The sequence below is a fragment of the Astatotilapia calliptera genome, chromosome 7 (assembly GCF_964374335.1).
Source record: "Astatotilapia calliptera chromosome 7, fAstCal68.1, whole genome shotgun sequence".
Lineage (NCBI taxonomy): Eukaryota > Metazoa > Chordata > Actinopteri > Cichliformes > Cichlidae > Astatotilapia > Astatotilapia calliptera.
The window spans coordinates 13,259,453-13,281,549 of NC_137428.1; the positions used below are offsets into that span (position 1 = coordinate 13,259,453).

Here is a 22,097-nt window from a genome sequence, read left to right on the forward strand (position 1 = left end):
CAGGTGGCGTTCGCTCTCCTGCCGCAGCTCCTCCTGTTGGCGACGCACCTCCGCCGCCTGCTTCCGCTGGGTGGCCGCTATTTCGGCCACCATCTCGGCCAGCTCTTTCCTTTCCTGGCTCTGGTAGGTACCCGCCATGCCGCCTCCTGGGTTTCGGCACCAATGTGGCATGAATAAGGCACGGCGGGACCACAGAGCGACGTTCAGAGCCAACTTTATTTGATTCACATCACACCACACCACCACCAACCCCTGAGTCCCCGTGTTTTAACACGGCGGGCGTGATTGCGGATGCCGTGCAGGTGCGTCCGCACGGCCCCGCAGACCACGCCCCACCACAACATGTTTTTAATGTTAGTTATAATTCAGAATTGGCGACTGAAACACGTAGGACACATAAGAACATCAGGAAATAAAACACCGATAAATATAACCTCAGTAAAAGAAGTCAGCGGGGGTTACTACAGCTGTGTACCGGGGCCTGCGCTTTGTCGGTGGGATTGCTTGCGAGGCGAGCGGGTCTATCCCACGCTTTGCCGTGAGACTGGGACGACATCTCCGAAATCATCGAAACACTTTTGCAAAGAGGCTGTATCTTGACAAACCGACCAGACACATGAAGATTAAACCACTACATTCTCGGCTAAAAAAATATTAAAACGGTATTTGGTAACACACAAACAGGGTTTTTCAAAGCTCAGTTCTGTTAGCTTCCACATGCCGGTTGTTGTGTGCTAGAAACAATGGCCACCAGGCCAAAGCAATGGTTTTGACTCGATCAGCGTTAACCCCGCCCCCTGAGTTTGATGGGTGAGGCTGACAGATAAAATTATTTCATGATGAGAGCCAGGCGTCAGGACTGCCAAAATGAAATAAATAAATATATCATTAAATAATTAATTAAATGTGTCAATAATTAATTAAATGTGTCAATAATTAATTAAATGTGTCAATAATTAATTAAAATGTGAAATACATAAATAATTAATTAAATATGTCAATAATTAATTAATTAAATGTGTCAATAATTAATTAAAATGTGAAATACATAAATAATTAATTAAATGTGTCAATAATTAATTAATTACATATATCATAACTATTTATTTAATTAATTAATTCCAATTTTAATTAATTATTGCCACATTTAATTAATTATTTAATGGTGTATTTAATTAATTCATTATGGCAGTCCTGGCGTTCCATAGAGGAGGGCTGGTTCCCGCTTTGCTCAGGTCCAGTTTGTTGGTTCTCTCAGGTGGATAGTGATATTTTTCATGAAATCTGCCTCCTTTAGAGGTTTGGTATAAAATTGTTCGCAGGTTTGTTGACATCAAACTTGGGGATTTTTTTTTACTCAGCAGTTTGGATATTGGTGCCCATATTAAACCGGATAAATCTTGTAGCCTACTTTTTTCTCCAAATGCCTCTTTTTGGTTTTTGATGACCAAAAGCAAGCAATTTTGTCAAAACAAGAGACCAAAGTATATGTAAGGTGTATTGCTATTAAGTGTGTGTGTGCAATACACCTTACAAAGTATATGTAAGGTGTATTGCTATTAAGTGTGTGTGTGTGTGTGTGTGTGTGTGTGTGTGTGTGTGTGTGTGTGTGTGTGTGTGTGTGTGTGTTGGGGGGGAGGTGGGGGTCCGTTACCAGCTATTTCAGCCTAATTTTGTTACATTTACATGAGCATTATTCCCTGACCTCTGAAATCAGCAAGGAACCTAGAGTTGGTTGTGTAACAAAAATTCCAGCAGACCAACAGTTTCAAACCAGGCTGTATTGGGGTTTTTGAGACAAACAGCACACGTTAAAAACCCATGTCAGTTTGAACTTCAGTTCATTTTGACCATGTCTGTGGTTCCTACCTAAACTAGTGCCATGTGTGGCTGATTGATGTTTATGTTAGGAAGCAGTTGATCAGGTATACCTAACAAAGTGGCCAGAGAAATGGATATGTGCAAATCACAATAGCATGATAAACAACTCTGGTGATTTATTTCAACTTAGTCATGTGGCTCTATGAGTAATGTTAATTGCAGTCCTCCAAAACATTTGGTGAAATTTGTTCCATGAAATAGCAAGTATTGCAGTGACTTTTCAAAGGTCTGACTGATAGTCTGACTGATATACATTTCAGACTCCAAATCACCTAAATCAAAAGCAAACCTACTTACTTATTTCTCAGATTATTTCTTTTACAAAATAAGTTGTTATACTAAGTGATGTCTAAGCATAAGTGTATTTGTATCAAGATTTGACCTTTAAAATCAACATATCACTTTGAGCACTTGTGTTCTCAAGGAGTCTTAAAATATAACAAAATAAATATTTATCACTCTTATGGAAGTTCCCTTTAGAGTAGATATGCCTTCAGCACTAATAAGTGTGTGTGTGTCTCTGTGTGTCCATTTCTAACACACATTTGTAAGGTGGACAAAAGCAGAAGTTTCTATTTTTATAAAGTGGTTATTTGCATCAAAAGATGGCTGTTGAAAGTCCCATCCAGCCTGAAACAGATGTTGTAATGCTTTAGTAGTCAGTGTTTGTATGTGTCGCACACATGCAGAGACAAATGACTGACGGAGTTAAGGTGCCACAGACTTTGCATTTCACTTGTGTGCGTAGATCTCTGTTCAAAACCTCTTAGGAAACCTCTTCTTTATGTCAGACTGACAAAAAGTAAAAAGCAGTTCCTGTATTTTATTTTTTTAAATTTATTTTATTTAGGATAGTTTTGTAAGCACACTGTATAATTTCAGCTAGCTCTTGTCTATTTTTTATTTTTATTTCATCCATCTTCTTCTGGTTTCAGGGGTGCTGGTGCCATGCGGCAAGAGGCAGGGTACACCCTGGACAGGGCTAACACAGAGAGACAGACAACCATTCGCACTAACATTCATATCTAAACCCAATTTAAAATCACAAATTTACCTTACTCCACTATCTGCATATCTCAGGACTGTGGGAGCAGTCACAGTACCTGTAGAGAACCCACACAGACATAAAAAGGACATGCAAACTCCATGCAGAAAGGCCCACCAGAAAAGAAAGAAAGGCCCCAGTCGGATTGTAAATTTGGACCCAAGACATAGTTGCTATAAGGGAAAAGTGCCAAACACTGCACCACCTCCGCCCTTGTTGGATTTGTTTGTTAGTTTAAAGTTAAATAATATATTTTTTATACCTAGTTTTAGTTTAATCATCTATGTCTACTTTCAGTTATTACAGATTATTTTATCAAAAGGCACAGTGAAACAGAGCCAATGCCTGTGTAATCTGTTAGGCAGCTTAGTATCAGTTACCATGATGAAGTCTAACTCCACTCCACTCTGCATTGACCTGTTAAAAAGGTTATATTCTGAGAGGGGTCAAAATAGTACTGTAAAATAATAGAAATTTGAATAACATCATGGAGCAGCTATGGTTAGCACTGTTGCCTCACAGCAAGGTCCTGACTTCAATTTTACCATCAGATCAGGGTCTTACTATGTGGAGTTTGCATGTTCTCCCGTGGTCCCCGTGTTCTCTCTGGGTACTTCAGCTTCCTCCCACAGTCCAAAGACATGGAGTGGGGGGAGGTGAGGTTAGGTTAATTGATAATTCTAAATCGTCCATAGTTGTGAATGTGAGTGTGAAAAGTAGAAAAACACTGCCACTGTTTGATTTTTTTTGTTATTAAAAATCTAATTTAATCCATATTTGTTCTATTAAAATTACATACAACCCACATAAACTGTCAGCAAGACTCTGTTCAAGGTGCTTTATATTATAAATCTAAGATCTTACAATATTAGAAAGAAACTCCCTCAAGCACATGGAACCCCACAACCAAGCTACTGGCAATAGAGTGAATGAAAAACTCCCTTTTAACAAAGAAAAAATCTCAGGCAGAAGCAGCCTCACGAAGGGGCGGCCATTCCCCACAACCAGTCGGGGGTGAGGGGAAAGAGAGAGAGAGCAGAAAGAAACAGGACAAAAGACACACTATGGAAGAAATAGCTTAGTTTAATAGTTTAATAAGTATTTATGATGTTTAATAAGTATTTTTGATTAAATATAGTAGAGGTTTATAAATACATAGAAGCGAAAAGAAATGAATGAAAAAGAAACAGTATATCATGGGAGGCCTCCCAACAGCCTAAGCACAATGCAGCATAACTGAGTGAGGGTTTTGAAAATTCTAGTAACCACAAGTAAACCTACAATGAGAGAATGAAGTCCTCTTTTTGGATAGTAAGATACTACAAGGTCTTTAAGATATAATGGGTCCTGATTATTCAAGATATAGTATATGAGGAGATGGATTGTAAATGCAGTTCTGAATGAAGCCAATAATGAGAAGCTAATAAGGGAAAAATGTAACTGGAAAAACTGTAGAAAGTATTTTCTATGTATTTGCACCTGTGTGTGTGTATGTGTTTGTGTAATTTCTCCTAGTTGTATTGCCTTTTAACTCTTCCTTAAATCTAAGTTTATAATGATCAACTGGTAATGCTGAAGTGTTTTAGTAAGCACTTTGTAAGCACATTCTTTTCCCCCTAAAAAGGTAAAAAGTGAGAATTAATGAATGTGTTAAGACTGAAAGTAAGGCATTGATATTGCACATACATAATCCCCGCTTTTGTAAACAGCCGACTATGAAGTCCTGGTGAGCTAGCCCATTAACTCCTGAGGTAGATTAACCTCATCCTGTCATGTCTGATCAGTTTCAGAGCATTAAAAGGCCACATCTGACTACTGTGTCCACAGGCAGACAGTGGCAATGCTGACAATTGGGGGGGAAAAGTCCCTTTGCAGCTTAATATCATGAGCAGAGCTACAAGGGGAAGAGCAAATAGGCAAACAAACCCTGTGAGGTTAAAGGAGTGGACAAGGACATGTTGCATCAGCGCCTGCCGTTAGACACATAGTGCTCAGTTTAAATTGTATTTAGCTTGGAGGGGAATACTGCTTATTCTGAGAATTTGTAAGCTTAAAAGCAGTATAATCATCACACCAACTGTCAGAACACACCTTTGTTATACACTGTAGCAGTATGCTGTAATAAATGTACAATTTTGAATGTACATCAGTGAAGCTTTTCCTCTACTAAATGGCTAAGAACCTGTATCATTTAGAATAAAAAGCTAAACATTATACAGCAAAGACTATGTGGGCAAGCTAACAAATTATTTTTATGCACTGTGGGTACCTTAATAACTAACAAATGTACTGAAAGTGTTCTTTTATCTTTACACAACATCTGCTGTTGGATAATTCATATTGTACATTGTTTACACCTTCCATCAGCAAAGGAGAGTGAAACAGGTAGCAAGACTGTATAATCCATTGCATGTCTCTTTGTGTTCATGTACAATGTAAACAGAGGCATTTATGTACTCATAAAGACAAGGTTTTACAGCGTTATCTTAAAATAATAAAACAGTAATAATTGTTTACTTTTATTATGGCTGTTTTGTTTGGGGGTTTATGCATGGAAGTTGTTCATTGTTAGAAAAGAGTTACTTTATTACACATCTAACAGATGTCTAGAGTTCAGAGGTGGGTTTTTGTAGTGATGATAATAATGATGATGGCAAACAGAAAAAAATAAAGCTGTTAAAGTGCTGTTAAAATAGTCTTCACCACAAGTAACTCTCTTTTTAATTTCTCTTTTGAAGATATGAAAACTGTTGAGTATGTATACAGAGCCATGTGTAGGCTCATTTGTGGTAAAAATTTGTCAGCCAAAATTATTTCTTAATTTCAGCTTTCCCTTCATCAAAACTGTAAGAGCACTGTGAAGACCCTCTGCATGCATCTCCTTCACTATATCCACAAATTTTCTGTGTGCCATTCCTTCTTTCCTTCTGCCTGTCAAAATAAAGTAAAATGTTTTTTACATTTTAGGCAGTAAAATAGATGAAGTACTTTAGCATTTTAAACTGAATCTTGTTTTATTTGTTGTGCAAGCAGCATTGCATGGTGGGTGGTCCTTAGTGGGGCCATACAGAGTTTTAATACTCTCTGTAGATCTCCATCTGACAACTTTAGATATAGCCAGCAAAGGATTAAGGAGGATTACTATTTACTACATGCCTACCACTATACCTGAAACATATACTATACATCTCTAAACATTACTGACCATAATCTGTATCCATATGTTATTGGGAAAAAGTGTAATAGCTTCCAGTTTTGCAGAATATATATTACTGTTTTCTTATTTCATAGCTAAACTTAGCACAAAAGTTAGGAAATTTATGCTTGATCAATGTATTAAGTGTTGTAACAGTGCTTCTTGGCAATAAATCTTATACTGTTGGAAAGCCTGTTTACTTTCGCTTAAATGGTGCCACATTTGTAATGAAAATGCATTTGTGTGTTGAGCAGCAGAAGGGTGGTTTATACCCATGAAAAAATTGCCAACTGTTCCCTGCCAATGCCAAACAACTTATTCTGTTATTCACTCTTGTTTTGAGCTGCTGACACCCAGATACCGCCAATCTAGCTGTGTACCCAGGCAATCCAGAACAGACTGCACACAACTAGTCTCACAGGACTGCTAGTTAGTAGGCCTGCTATTAGTGCCTTTCACAATCAGGAATGTTTGGACTGGTGTCAACAACTTGTGCACTGGAATCTGAAGGTTGTTTTCAGCGATGAGTCCAGGTTCTGCCTATAGCAGTTGGATCATAGGTTCGATGGATGGAGAAGAGGGTGAGAAGGCTATTCTGACTGCTGGACCATTAGGGTAAAAAGTTTTTGTTTAGACAGTGTGATGATGTGGAGCAGCGTCTCCTTTCTGGAAAAACAAGTCTCATTATCATCAAAGGCAATCATAAGCCAAAGAGATATTAAGATAAGATTCTTCCACCAGTGTAATATTATGTAATATAATAACTCCATAGCCTGGGACTGATCCATCAACAGTTTCTGACCAAGCTGACAATGATTTATATGGCTCATTCTTATACTACATAACACAAACAAAGGGAATCGGTGAAAGAGAAGTTCTGGTGTTGAGCCTTGTTAGCCACATGAATTGGATATCCTCACCTTTTTTTCTCTCTGAATATGTAATATGTAATTTTGTAATGCATTTTAATTACAAATGAACAAGCGAGTTGCGCTAATGTAAAAAGATACATGTACACCTCCATAATTTCTTTGTTCTTTTCTCTTCCAAAGCAGAGTGTCAGTAATAGACCTGCTATTCAGTGAACTTAGCTATAAAGTTAGCTATTAAAAAAATATCAAAAGTGTGTTCTTTCCCTCAAAGGGAAATCAAGCAGGTGCCTGGTTAGTCATGATGGCTAAACATACAGTGCTGTGGGTGTCTCTTGCTTCCAGCTGAGAGTACTTGTTCAGAGTGGTGATTTTCATCAGAACAGGGTAGAGAAACTGCAGGTAATAGGCACTTGTTTTTGCTGCTGTGCAGGGCTCAAACACCCCATATGGCTATATCAGGCAGCAGTTTTGTGGTTTTTGAACCACAGAGGATCCTTGCATAGGCATGCATGATAAACAACATTTACTACTGATACTGTGATACTGTAGAGTTAGACTGAAATAAAATTTTAAAAATGACACATTGATAAAAGAATATAAATCATGTGTTTCCTAAACACTAGTGTAGCCCAGATGAAAAAAACACTTTTACACCAATGATAAAGGAAGAGAGGGTATTATTTCCTTTATCTTAACTGTTCACATCAGAGGGGGGCACAAAGAAATACTTTTCTTTCTTATTCTCATTTAAAATATATATACCATCAAAACAGTGTACATCACTGTCACACCAGTGTTTGTTTTCATTCAAAGGCTTTATGATTTTTCCTATAATGGTGGGCCAGCCTCTAGTCAAAACACCCAATTTTTTTTGTCCCAGTCCAGCCCTTTAAGCAGCTCATCTTCAGCCTGGTGTTACCTACATCTTCCTATTCGGGAGGCAGAATTTCCGAGTTCTGAGTACAATCGAAAGCACCACGACTGCAGTTTTCGTGTTGAATGTAAAAAGCGCACATGACGCTGTGACGTAGGCTAGAATCATGGCGGCAGTCAATGAGGGTCCAGGCGTGGGATTTCTGTCGTGGAAATATGTACATTATTTTTTCCTTTCTGTTGGTAGGTGGTACAGTGCATTTGTGGCAAGTAAGCAAGCTAGAAGACTGGCAATCTTGCTGGGGAAGTTAGGGAAGCAACACATTAACAAGAGAATTCTGAGTAAAACCAAAGTTACTTTCTCTAGTAACTAGTTACTTTGAAAGTAACGAGTAACTTGAAGTAACTGAGTTACTTTTGATAGAAGTAACTAGTAATGCAACTAAGTTACTCATTTAAAGTTAATTACCCAACACTGATGACCAGTTTGGATTTCATACAAAAGTCTGCTGTTAAAATATCTAATGCAGTTGTTGTCACTGGGATAACACAGGTATCTGAAAAAGACGAACAGTTCATTGACCCCAGCATTGTCTATGAAATTAAGACACTCAGTAGCGTGTACACTACCAAGGTTGGGAGTAATGTTACGAAGACCTACTTAGCTGAGCTCAAGGAACTAGCTAAGCTGAGTAGCAAAGACTATGGTGAGGTGCTGAAGGAGATGATGTGTCATATTGGGGGGGATGTGGAAGCCATGCCACCTACCACTGAAGATCCTTCCCCCACACATGTCGAGACCACTGACGCCCCCAGCACATTCCAGAGGTTAATGGAGCATGGGGGATATGCATTTGAAGGATGCGTTGGTCTTCCTTGATGACGTGATAGTATTCTCCCGAACCCTTGAGGAACACGAAGAAAGACTCATGAAAGTTCTCACACTTCTGAAAGAGTTTCGGTTAAAGCTGTCACCAGAGAAATGCGTCTTCTTCCAGACTTAAGTCCGTTATCTGGGACATGTGGTCGCCAGAAATGGTGTTCAGACTGACCCTGAGAAAATTTCGGCTCTTAAAACATGGCCTGTCCCTCAGACTGTGCGAACGTTAAAGTCGTTTCTTGGTTTTGGTGGGTACTATAGAAGGTTTGTTAAAGGGTATTCCAGCATTGTGAAACCTCTCCACAACTTAACCTCGGGGTATCCACCTAGCCACAGGAAATTAAAAGAAAACTCAAGACAAAATGCACATCAGTACCATAACCCAAAGGAGTCCTTTGGAGGTCGCTGGACGCCAGCTTACCAGCAAGCCTTCATGTCAGTCATCAAAAGGCTCACCACAGCCCCTGTACTTGCCTTCGCTGATCCCCAGAAACCCTATATACTGCACACCGACGCCAGTACCACCGGGCTCAGTGCTGTGTTGTATCAGGAGCAAGAAGGCCAACTTAGAGTCATAGGCTACGCAAGTAGAGGGCTGCCACGGAGCGAAAATCGCTATCCAGCACACAAGTTGGAGTTTTTGGCACTCAAGTGGTCAGATACAGAAAAGTTCAGTCACTATCTCTACAGCAACCACTTCACCGTGATAACGGATAGTAATCCGCTGACTTACATTCTGACTTCAGCAAAACTTGGCGCAACTAGCTATAGGTGGCTAGCAGCACTGTCCACATTCTCTTTCAAACTCCTCTACGTCCAGGGAAGCAGAATGGAGATGCGGATGGATTATCACGCAGACGACATGGAGGGCTAGCGGATGAGCTGAAATCACAAAAAGAGATTGAACGCATACAACAGTTCACTCAAGATCACCTTTGTGATCCAGACAACGTCAATGGAGTCAATCAGTCTGTTGTGAAAGCAATCTGTGAGAGGCAGTTCACCTACAGCGTCAGTCCTGACGATGAAAGAGGGGCAGTTGCAGATTGTGTTGCCTTGGTGGAGGTTCTTGCAATGTCTCCGAACGCTGTACCTGATAGCTATGGGCAAGAGGAACAGTTTGGAGGTCTGCCAACCATTCCCCATCTAACTGAGGCAGAGCTGACAGACGCGCAAAGTGCCCATCAGTGTATAAAGCATGTTATTTCCCAGATCGAACATAGAGACACACCACCTCCAACCATGCGTACACAGCTCCCCGAATTTCCACTCCTCCTCCGAGAGCTTAACTGTCTCGAGCTCCGCAACAATGTCTTGTACAGGCGACGCCAAGAGGGGTCCCAGACAACCTACCAGCTTGTACTTCCAGCTGAGCTTCGCAACATAGTCCTCACCAGCCTGCATGACCATATCGGTCACACTGGACCTTGTAAGGACCAGATTTTATTGGCCAAGGATGGCTCTGGACGTGGAAAGGAATGGTAAATGGTAAATGGCCTGTATTTGTATAGCGCTTTTCTAGTCCCTAAGGACCCCAAAGTGCTTTACACAACCTGTCATCCACCCATTCACACACACATTCACACACTGGTGATGGCAAGCTACAATGTAGCCACAGCCACCCTGGGGCGCACTGACAGAGGCGAGGCTGCCGGACACTGGCGCCACCGGGCCCTCTGACGAAAGGAAAGTGAAGACATGTGGCAGGTGCGTGTGGAGGAAGGCACAACCTGAAAGAGCGCCCCCCTTGGTCAACATTACTACAACACGACCTCTTTAACTCTTGTGCATGGACTTCTCCCTGGAAGCTGAAAAAAGTGTAACCAAGGATATATTGGTGATCACAGATCACTTCACTAAATTTGCCATTACTATCCCAATACCTAATAAAAGGCCCGCACAGTGGCAAAGTGTCTGTGGGAAAACTTTATGTTACACTATGGCATCCCAGAAAAGTTGCATAGTGACCAGGGTCCAGATTTCGAGTCCCGCACAATCAAGGAACTCTGTCAGGTGGCTGGTATCCACAAGATGAGGACAACCCAATACCATCCTAGGGGCAACCCGGTGGAACGATTTAATTGTACCTTGCTTGACATGTTGGGCACTCTATGTGATCAAAATAAGTCCTGTTGGCGTGACCATGTAAGACCCCTGGTCCACGCTTATAACTGCACCAGGAATGAGGTGACTGGTTTCACCCCATACGAACTGATGTTCGGACGCCAACATCAGTTACCAGTTGACCTTGTGTTCAGGAGGAACAGCACTCGTCTCACTCTGAATATGTGCAAAAACTCAAGTCACGTCTCAAAGAAAGCTACAGGCTAGCTACGGACATGGCTGCAAAGATAGCTCACAAGAACAAAATGAGGTTTGACAGATATGTAACTGCCTCAGACTTGGAGCTGGAGATCAAGTATTGGTCAGGAATGTCTGCATCTGGGGGAAACATAAGATCATCAGTGATGGTGAAGAGCCTGTTCCCACCCCCTTCCTTGACCCCCTGAATAATCATCATTTAACTGTTTACCATGCACAGGGATGTGCATGAGTTCAGGAGGGGAGGGTGTAGCCCAGATGAAAAAAACATATTTACATCAATGATAAAGGAAGAGGAGGTGTTATTTCCTTTATCTTAACTGTTCACATCAACAAAGCATCATAAGTCCTATGACAATTAAATGCACCTCTCAGTTCACCCCACGTGGGGGTACCTAGCACTCGGCGACCAATCAGAGCCTATGCATTCACCTTGTCAGCCAGGAAGTGAGGTGAAGGTGCGTGGTCCTCCCCGGTTTTTCTCATCTCAGGAACAGGAGTGGAGGCATCTGCTAGTTAAACTGAGAAACGCAGGGACGAAAGAGAGCAATAATCCAGAATTGAGAGGAAGGAAAGCAAGAATACTTACCTGCTGGAAGTCCACAGTTGAGTGGCTGGATGAAGGAGAGAAGCAACGTTGGTAAGACAAGTGTTATTCCTTTTCATACGCACATGGTGGAAAAAGCATGGCAGCAAATGGAGAATGAGAAGGGCAAAAGCGGATCGTTGAATGAAACGGATGAACCAGAATTGGTTTGTAAAAATGCTGCAACTTAAGTGGTGTGGAACTGGTTTAGCTTTCGTCCGTCAGATACACAACAAAGCACTACTTTTGGTAGAGCATGTTAGCGGGCCGTCGTTATTACCGTGTTGTTTGGAAAATACGGCACACTTAAAATCAATCCTTTGATTTTTCTGAAAATCGACAGTGCCCCTTATAATCCCGTGTGCCTTATGTATGAATTCTGGTTGTGTTTACTGACCTCGAAATGATTTTATGTGGTACACAGTGCTCGAAAATCTGTCAAATGTTTCAGTACGACTTTGCTAAGCTACGAACCCGCACCGCTTGATGGATTGTCGGAGCATTACTGCTATCGTAGGCAGGAGCCTCGCGGAGTGAAACGTACTGTGTTTCAACATAATATTACCGTATTGTGTGTATAACCTCTTTTTAAGTTTTGTGGATATTATACATGGTTATGCTGAGGATATGTCGGCCAATTTCCACTGGAAATACCTTTTGGTTAAACTGTCAGCAAGGAATTTGCACTAATAAAGTTGTGAAGTATTTTGTCAAGTGTCAATTATATCGTCAGTTATATCGTTATCGCAAATTTTCAAATGTATATCGTGATAAATATTTTTGGTCATATCGCCCTGCGCTAATGGCGAGCCAACCATTTTGAGGACAATTCACCCTGAAGAAGATACACACCCACACACTCATACTTATATTCCAATTACACTCAAAAGGACCTTTGAAGTTGGCTGTTGTCAACATAACTTGAATTCTTAAAGGGCCCCAACAAGTACTTTTATTTTGTTTAAGTGTGCACACTATTTATTTTATTTTATACTCTTTTTCTTTCCCCTGTACAAATTGGACACTGATTTTTACACTTTGTAACAACACAACAGTGGCTACTCAAAAGTTAATTCCGTGTCCGAGTCATTATTGCTGCTCAATACTTTGTCCCCTCATGAATTTGGTGTCTTCTGATTCTGGCCAGGGTTTTATTACAAGCCCAAGTAGTTATTGCGCTGTAATTCACCTTTACATCTCTAAAGTTGGTTACACTAGGATTTACTGGTTAAACTTGGGAATGCAACATAATTCATACTCGGGTTCCCAGTACTACTGCTTTGAAGCAGATGGGGCAAAGGTTGTCAAAAAGCAAAAAACAGTCACACTCACATACACACCAAAAAACGCTGGGTGAAAAATAACCCAATTTGTAACAGGGCTGGGTTATTGGTTTGACCCAGCACACTGTGGTAGGATATTTATCCAAAAATGGGTTAAACTGACCAAAAATTGGGTTGAAACTCATAACTCTCCACGAGGGTTATATTACCATTAACATTTGGGTTAATCTTTGATTTACTAGGTGCTGGTTTAGCTCAGTTAGATGAGCAGTTAACCATATGCTGCATGGCTGAAAGCAGTTCAGCCTGGGTTCAAGTCTGACCTGTTCCCCTTTGCCGCATATCTCCCCCTTTTACTTTTCTGTCAGTCTTCACTGTATCTGTCTAATAAGGCTAAGAAAAAAAATTCAGCATACAAAAACTAGATTCAAAGCAGATTGTTCTTTCATTACCCCAGCGCGCATGACTTTGAAATTATTAGAATTCACTTTTTACTTACCATGTTTTATTTCATAGTAGAGGAGAAGTCCAGTGATATCTGATCAGGTCACAGTGTAGTTGAAAATGGCAGTTTGTGAAGAATGATGTTGCTTCTTCTGAGGATTGTCTTCAATGCAAACAATTGGGTAAAATTTTGACCCAATACTTGATCAAAGCTACCCAACTTAATTATTCAAACCGGGGAGTTAATTAAAGAAGCCAGCATATTGCCAACCCAACTCCTGAGTCATGACTTTTGAACCAATATTTTGTCAGACTAATCCAACTTACTCATGACTTTTCCCCAAAAGTTGAGTTATGAAAATAACTCAGCATTTTTTAGTGTGTATATACACACATACAAAGATCTCAAGATTTTAGAGAAATTTCTGTTTCATGTACAATAAAAAATATCAATAACTTACAAGTATGTATTTATCATTTTCTTTTAATCATGGGTGGAATGTTTAATCTTTTACTAACTAAAACGAGAAAAAAAGAAATTAAAAAATAATAAATATGAGCTGCATGAGTTAATATAAAGTGCTCATTTAAGGGTTCTTTTTACATATACTTTGAAATAGTTTTTTTAAACTAAATATAAGTATTTTAAAGGACCATAATTTGACATAACCTTTACAAGAGACTTAGTAGCACAGAAGTGGCTCAGTAAAATTGCATTTTACTCAAATAATTTGCTTTATTTATATTCTAAGTCAAAAACTGAATAATAAAAGTATTTGATTTAATATACAAACAAAAGGCGTGTTTACATTTTTTGCTTTTATTATGGATAAATAAAATCCAAATGACCATAAAATATCAATAAGACCTCATATGGAAAAACGCTGTCCGATGCTAACATCTTGTGGAGGGATTATATATTGCACTCTTAGTTCCTCTTTCCGAGTTCCCACTTGGGATTTCAAACTGGAATACCCCTTTACAGCCTACCTAACAATCTAAGATATAAGACTGGGCTTGCAAATATAAGTAAAACTTGCAATGGATACTGTCACTAGTGTGTGGGTGTGGCTTGCTAAATAACAATAGAATTAAAAAAGAAAGGTAGAGGAAAAAATACCTATTCCGAGTAATCCATGAATTGCTCTACACTGTTGCTGTAAGCAGCAAAACCCTGTTTTCTTTGCTCAACTCGGAAGTGACATCACTTCTAGCTCAGACTTCAGAGGTGACCTCACACTTGTTTCTATGGCTACAGCAAAGTGATAAAAACTATGTACCATTGTTTGGACAATTACTGTAACAGCTGGGTTACAAACAGCCTTAGCAGAATGTGCAAAGAATATAAAAAAGTCAGAAGCATGGCAGTTTTTATAAATACTGTGCTCTAATGGTTTTGCATTTATTTATGGCCATTCATTTCATTATAACCTGTTAATTGTTTCCCCATCTCTGGCATGATCTTTTATTTAACCATTTAAAACTATTGTTTTTGATTAAAAGTAGCCAGTGAGTGAATTAAGGATGATCCAACCCAGTCACCTTGAAATGGCATATTTATCTGCACTTGCTGATTTGTTTAAGTGTGCATAGACTGTATATGTAAGATGGACATGGCCACAGTGATTTCACCTGATGGTTTTTGAACTTCACATTTTGAAGCCTCAAACTCATTCTGGCCACCTTCATGGTATTTTTTTGGAGCCAGAAGTGACTATATTTGGCAGTAGCGGCACTGGGTCTGTTACAGTTGTAACTTTAGGCCTTAAAAACTAAACTAAAAGAAAGAACGGAAGAAAGAAAGTATGTTATAAAACCAATTTATAATTTGTAAATTAGTTTTAAATGAGGGAACTATTCACTGACACTAAAACAATTTTTTTCTATCTGCATTTAAAGCTTTTAATTAGTTAATTTAGCTTTAACATTTTACTATGAGACTTCTGGAGCCAGCCTAAGGTAGCCACAAGAGAAACTGAAGCTTTTGAAAACTGTTATGAGGCTACTGACAGCTTCCTGCTGAGCATATTTTCCTACTGGGTGGATCACAGTAAAATAGATATAAAACATACACAACCACAAACAGCTTTTACATACTATATGGAGAACTGAACATTTGGTCCAGCTGGGCTGGACAACACAAAGTAAATATGATCTATAGAGCCACATTACTTGCATTAATGGGAACCACATCAGACTTAAAATAATAATAGGATAATTATAGGATAATTATTTGTTAAGAACTACAAGTCTTTTTTTGGTGAATAAATTGTAAGTAATCCTTGTCTTTCTTGAGTCCCTGTTACAAGCCTTCACATTCAAGCATTCATATTACAAAAAATAAGGTACATGCAAAGAATCTGGTTCTCACAGAGGTGTGTACACACTCTCCCCCCACACACATTCATACAGACAAAGAACAGTTCCTCCAGCACAATTACAATGTGTGCCGTCATTCAGCCTTCTTGATGGTTGTCATGGAGATGTCATTGATAAGGTGGAGAAAATGCAGTTTCCTTTCTGCACATAAGTTAAAAAAAAAAAACGTCCTTTGTGGCTAATTTCACAATTAATAAGCCTTTGCTGAATCAGACCCCCTTTGATGAAAGAACATGTTGTTGCTATAGTGCTTCACCTTGTGCGTTCATCTTTGTCAACCTTCCTTGTTTTCTCTCTCTCTGCAACTGCTGCTCCTGCTGTAGCGATGGATTAACCATTTCTTAGACCTCCCTGAAATCAAGTCTGTATCACTCGTGCTCATAACACATTTTGTCTGAGAAGCAGACTCATTCTGGAAAACCTTGGTTGCTGCAGTTTCTTTCTCCTCTCAGTTATTGTGACACAATCCTTCCAGCATCACGCCAGTCGCAGCTCTGCAACAGGAGAGTGAATGTCTGCAGGAGAGGACTAATCTTAACTGACTGGAGGCTGGTGAGTCACACAGATACACAGTAGCGATTCTTCAACTTCGCAACTTAATTTTATTATTTTGCTTATCTTACAACCAGTTAATAACTCTGAATGGAATTTAATGCACAAAAGATGTTAATCTTTGAAGTAGCAAAGATAGCATTGTAATTATATGGCTCTAGGATCCTCACCATGAACAACACACTTGCAGTAAACATATATCTACACACACAAACACACACACAGTGGTCTTCCACAGGATGAATGTTGAGCTAATACTGTTCAGGTGAGGTGGATTTTTTTGATATTCAATGTGCAGAACTGTTAGAGATCTGCAGAGAGGAAGACAAAAGGTGTAATGTTTGCACTGCAGTTAGTAAGCATTTGAAGGGAAAATAAGGACAGCATAAGGGTAGAATGAAAATTTTAAGCTACATTGTAGATTGTCATCCCAAATTGTTATCCCAAATCTGTTGTATGCTAGTTTCATGCTACCTTAGACATCCACATTTATAATGTGCACATTATAAATTATATATGTCAGTGTCACATCTGGGCTTGTGAGATACTGCTCGAACTCCTCTGCTAATACTGTAATAATGTGGCTGAAAAGGTTATGAAGACACAAATGCCAAAGGCCAGAACCCAAGAGATGCATGTATACAGGGAGTGCAGAATTATTAGGCAAATGAGTATTTTGTCCACATCATCCTCTTCATGCATGTTGTCTTACTCCAAGCTGTATAGGCTCGAAAGCCTACCACCAATTAAGCATATTAGGTGATGTGCATCTCTGTATTGAGAAGGGGTGTGGTCTAATGACATCAACACCCTATATCAGGTGTGCATAATTATTAGGCAACGTCCTTTCCTTTGGCAAAATGGGTCAAAAGAAGGACTTGACAGGCTCAGAAAAGTCAAAAATAGTGAGATATCTTGCAGAGGGATGCAGCAGTCTCAAAATTGCAAAGCTTCTGAAGCGTGATCATCGAACAATCAAGCGTTTCATTCAAAATAGTCAACAGGGTCGCAAGAAGCGTGTGGAAAAACCAAGGCGCCAAATAACTGCCCATGAACTGAGAAAAGTCAAGCGTGCAGCTGCCAAGATGCCACTTGCCACCAGTTTGGCCATATTTCAGAGCTGCAACATCACTGGAGTGCCCAAAAGCACAAGGTGTGCAATACTCAGAGACATGGCCAAGGTAAGAAAGGCTGAAAGACGACCACCACTGAACAAGACACACAAGCTGAAACATCAAGACTGGGCCAAGAAATACCATACCACCTTTATTTATAAAGCACTTTAACATAAAACCAGAGTTCACAAAGTGTTGTACATGCTAATAGCATAAGTAAAGAAAATTAAAATGAGATAAGATAAAATAAAATAAATAACTAAAAAACTAAAATAAATTGAAACATGTTAAAACAAATTGAGTCAACCCCTCTAATCAATGCCAAAGGCAAATATCTCAAGACTGGTTTTTCTAAGGTTTTATGGACTGATGAAATGAGAGTGAGTCTTGATGGGCCAGATGGTTGGGCCCGTGGCTGGATTGGTAAAGGGCAGAGAGCTCCAGTCCGACTCAGACGCCAGCAAGGTGGAGGTGTAGCACTGGTTTGGGCTGGTATCATCAAAGATGAGCTTGTGGGGCCTTTTCGGGTTGAGGATGGAGTCAAGCTCAACTCCCAGTCCTACTGCCAGTTTCTGGAAGACACCTTCTTCAAGCAGTGGTACAGGAAGAAGTCTGCATCCTTCAAGAAAAACATGATTTTCATGCAGGACAATGCTCCATCACACGCTAGTTCACCTCACATGCATTAATGTAATAACGTGGTTAGCCTACGCAACGTAAATTACACATGAACAACATTAAGCTACTCACGCAGAGAAGAACGGCTGCTGCTGCCATCATCATTTCTGCTACACTGGCAGGGCTAGGGGCCAGGACTCTCCTCTTCTGGGTTTTTGGGGGATATTGCCGATAACAGGCAACCCACTCACAGTAGATGTGCTCGGTGTGAGGTCTCGCAGCAAGCTATCATACGGCGCATTTCTGGGCTTTTAAAAAAAACGCTATGCGACGCCAGGTGTTTCATCGGATTTCAGGTCTTACCTCCTTTGACAGTATCACCTTAAAGCACTTGTTGCAGGCTGCTGAGTTTGCATATTTTGCTGTGAAGTACAGCCAGACTTTTAACCGCTTCGCCTTGGCCATTTTTAATCTGTAGCTCTGCTCTAAAAGAACACACGTACCTGGCCCCGCCTACTATCCTCGGAAACGTAAAATGATTGGCTAGAATCTAAAGTGTATCACAGCTCAGGAAAAAAAAGCACCGAAATAAAGCACCGAAATGTGCGCTGCTTTTCGGTCTGGTTACTACCGTTTATGTCAGAACCGGTGCCATGACACCGGTACCCATCCCTAGGTGCAGGTCTACAATACTTTTCCTGGTGTCCTTCAAAAGCTCTTTGGTCTTGGCCATGGCGGAGTTTGGAGTCTGACTGTTTGCGGCTGTGGACAGGTGTCTTTTATACAGATGATGAGTTCAAACAGGTGCCATTCATACAGGTAACGAGTGGGGGACAGAAAAGCTTCTTACAGAAGACGTTACAGGTCTGTGAGAGCCAGAGATTTTCCTTGTTTGAGGTGACCACATACTTATTTTCCACCCTGATTTACGAATAAATTCTTTACAAATCCTACCATGTGAATTCATGGATTTTTTTTTCACATTCTGTCTCTCACAGTTGAAGTGTACCTCTGGTGCAAATTACTGACCTCTGTCATCATTTTAAGTGGGGGAACTTGCACAATCGGTGGCTGACTAAATACCTTTTTTGCCCCACTGTAAATATCACACCCACCTGTTGTCAGGCGGGAGATCGAGGCTGATGTTTTGCAGAGCCCATCTTCACCACATATATGTGCTTTAATAAAATCATTTGTGTTGACCCACTATGGACTTTCAGTTGTATGTCTCTTCCTCAAAAATCTGAACCACGACAACCCACTGTTGCTACTTTACATACAAAAAGCAGAAAAATTACCAAAAAAACAGTCTAGGAATGTTTTTCATTGTAGTGTTTTGGTTTCTGTGACTAACTGAAGAAAATGTTGTGTTACTGTCTGAGACATTGTTAACTGCAGCCTTTTGTGGCCTGATAGAAAAAGGCAAGGACAAACAGCACAAAGGCGGAAAGAAAGAGGCTGGCTCTGCTTGTGCTGCAGACATAGAACTGCTGAAAATGAAGATGACAATTATCAGTTTCTTGCTTTTCCTGACTATTTGTTTCACACTTTGGTAAAGAAACTGTAATAGATGCAATTCATTTGAAATTATCACTTATAAACAGAGTAGATTAAATTAAAAGTTAATTAATTAAAAAGCAAATTGTAAAGTAAGACGATAACAAATACATTAGCACATACATATAATATTATAACATGCAACACCTGGCACTTTCTTTTTTTTCAACTTTTCTAACAACAGCCAGAAGACTGGAATTTTAACCCACACCATGACACTTATCTAAGCTCTAACTGTGTCCTTTTGCACCTTGACGTAACTAAACAAGAATCATATTGGTATCGAATTAAGGAAGATTTCTAGAGTTGTATGTGTGGGTTGCTACTGTTTTTCGATAGGTTTCCTGCTGACATCGTCATCATGGCAAGCAACTGCTCTTCTTCTACAGAACCTTAAATAGTTTTGTTATTTTCCACAGAAATCTGTCTTTCTACATCTTCAAAATCACCATCTGTGACCAAGAAGCATGGAGGCAGAAGGCTGTAATCCTGGTGTAACCATAGATTCAGGTAATCCACTACTAAAAGCAGTGTTTCTCCGTCGCCTGCGGCTCACACGACTGCTCCTGGAAGGGGGAGCCTACATCAATGAGAGTGACAGCCAAGGCCAGACCCCACTGATGGTGGCCTGCCGTACCCAACATGTTGATGCCCAGAGTGCCAGTCGAGTCAAGCTGATACAGTTTCTTCTAGAGAAGGGAGCAGACCCCAACATCCAGGACAAAGAAGGTCGATCTGCACTGATGCATGCCTGCCGGGAGCAGGCTGGCCCAGAAGTGGTCTCTCTGCTTTTGGCCAGTGGGGCAGACATCAGTCTGGAGGATCAGTCTGGGACATCAGCATTGGTTTACGCAGTCATGACTGGAGACCTAAAGGTGCTGAACTTGTTGCTTGATGCATGCAAAGACAAGGGAAAGGAGGTGATCATCATAACAACTGACAAATTCCCATGTGGTAAACTGCAAACCAAGCAGTACCTCAGCATGCCTCCCCTTCGTCCTCTTGACCAGGCAGAAAAAATGACATTACCAGCTCCTGCATCTCCATCTGAAATCCAGCTCATCACATCTCCCCAGTGCACCTCCTCTACCTTGTGCCCTCCAAAACCAGTCTTTTCTTTTAAAGAAGCACAGATCTGTGGCATAAGCTCCCATCCGTGCTCCCCGTCAAGATTTCGCGGGCTTTGCCAAGCACCTCTAAATGGACTGCAGCAGCCTCTACTGAGGCTGAATTCTGAACCCTGGCTGAAGATCCCAGCATCTCTGCTCACCCAGCAACCTCTTGAAGCTTCAGTCTCAGAAAAAGCCCAGGATTTTAGTCTGACTGATAACTTCTCATTCAGAGTTCCTAGACTGGATGAGGATAACAGCCAAAACTCTGACAGCTACAAATGGTGTGAAGCAAGTAATGAAAAAGCGAGAGATGGAAAAAATGATAGTGCCAAACAAGTTGGACAAAAGATACCACTACCAGGTCTCATTTCATCTCACTCTGCCTCCCATCCTAATCTGCATTCTGAAAACCTTGGTACAGATTCAGTCCCCTCCTCGCTTTCCACTGGTAAAATTCTTGTAACACAACTGCAACCTTCATCAAGCCTTCATAATGTCATTCAAAGACGCAAGCTAGGTGCAGACATATACAACTCTGACCCACAAATAGCTGTAAACATTCAAAATGTCCCTGAAGAGCAGAAAGCTAGAGACCTGACAGATGGCAAGAGGCTGGCGCCTTTGCATTCCTCTAGCACAATGGGTTCCAGGGAGTTGGTGTCAGGAACGAGTCAGAGAATCCTTTCTGGATATGAGCGCAGAGGTTCTGGTGCCTTCTTGCTGGATCTTAACTCACAGGCCAGACCAAGATCTCTCCCACCTCTTACTAACACCCCCATCCTTAATGTTTGTAACCTCAGCAATGGAAGTAGTTTTTCTGAGAAAGAGTCTGGCCAAAAGCAATTTTTTCCCTCTGCTCCTCCTGGGCCCCGGAAAGAGCTTACTAGGCGGATGCTTCTAAGAAGACACTCAATGCAGACTGAACAGTTCAAGGCCACAGCTTGAAATCTAGCCAGGATGCAAGAAAAGTGCAAGCGTGTTCCAACGTGAATTCTGTTCTCCTGTGAGCCATGGTGTGTGCATATTAATTGAGGAAAACCAAAGAGTGTATGCAAAATTATTGGATCCTCAGACATTCATGGATTTAACAACATATAAACTATAGATTTTTCTGTGCTTTGGTGTGCTGTCTTGTCAAATAGCTTTAGTGTGCAGTTCTTAAATATAGATCTTCTCTCAAATTATATTTAGACATTTTGGTCACTCGGATGACAGAAAGTCCAGCTAAAAACCTGCTTCTTTGACTTTAATAAATTGTTCTGGTGGAAGAAAGTTAGTAGAAAGTATATCCAGGGGAGTTAAAGAAATGTTAGCTCTAATTTGCAGTCATGCCTCTGGTTACTTAACAATTTTAAGTTTAATATTCAGTTCTTTTTAGTTTA

The 22,097-nt window shown here is 40.4% G+C and overlaps 1 protein-coding gene and 1 long non-coding RNA gene across 2 annotated transcripts; one reads left to right on the forward strand and one right to left on the reverse strand.

Annotated features, from left to right (window-relative positions):
- Window positions 1–17,566: 17,566 nt before the first annotated feature.
- Window positions 17,567–18,884, reverse strand: LOC145429953 (uncharacterized). The gene is made up of 2 exons (XR_013910312.1): window positions 18,179–18,884; window positions 17,567–18,047 (listed from the first exon to the last, which is right to left on the reverse strand). It is a non-coding gene; the product is annotated as an uncharacterized LOC145429953 (long non-coding RNA).
- Window positions 18,885–20,014: 1,130 nt separating this feature from the next.
- Window positions 20,015–21,804, forward strand: ankrd34ba (ankyrin repeat domain 34Ba). Its single transcript, XM_026176877.2, has one exon. It carries the CDS (start codon window positions 20,071–20,073, stop codon window positions 21,658–21,660), a length of 1,590 nt encoding a protein of 529 aa, XP_026032662.1. The 5' UTR covers window positions 20,015–20,070; the 3' UTR covers window positions 21,661–21,804.
- Window positions 21,805–22,097: the final 293 nt, after the last annotated feature.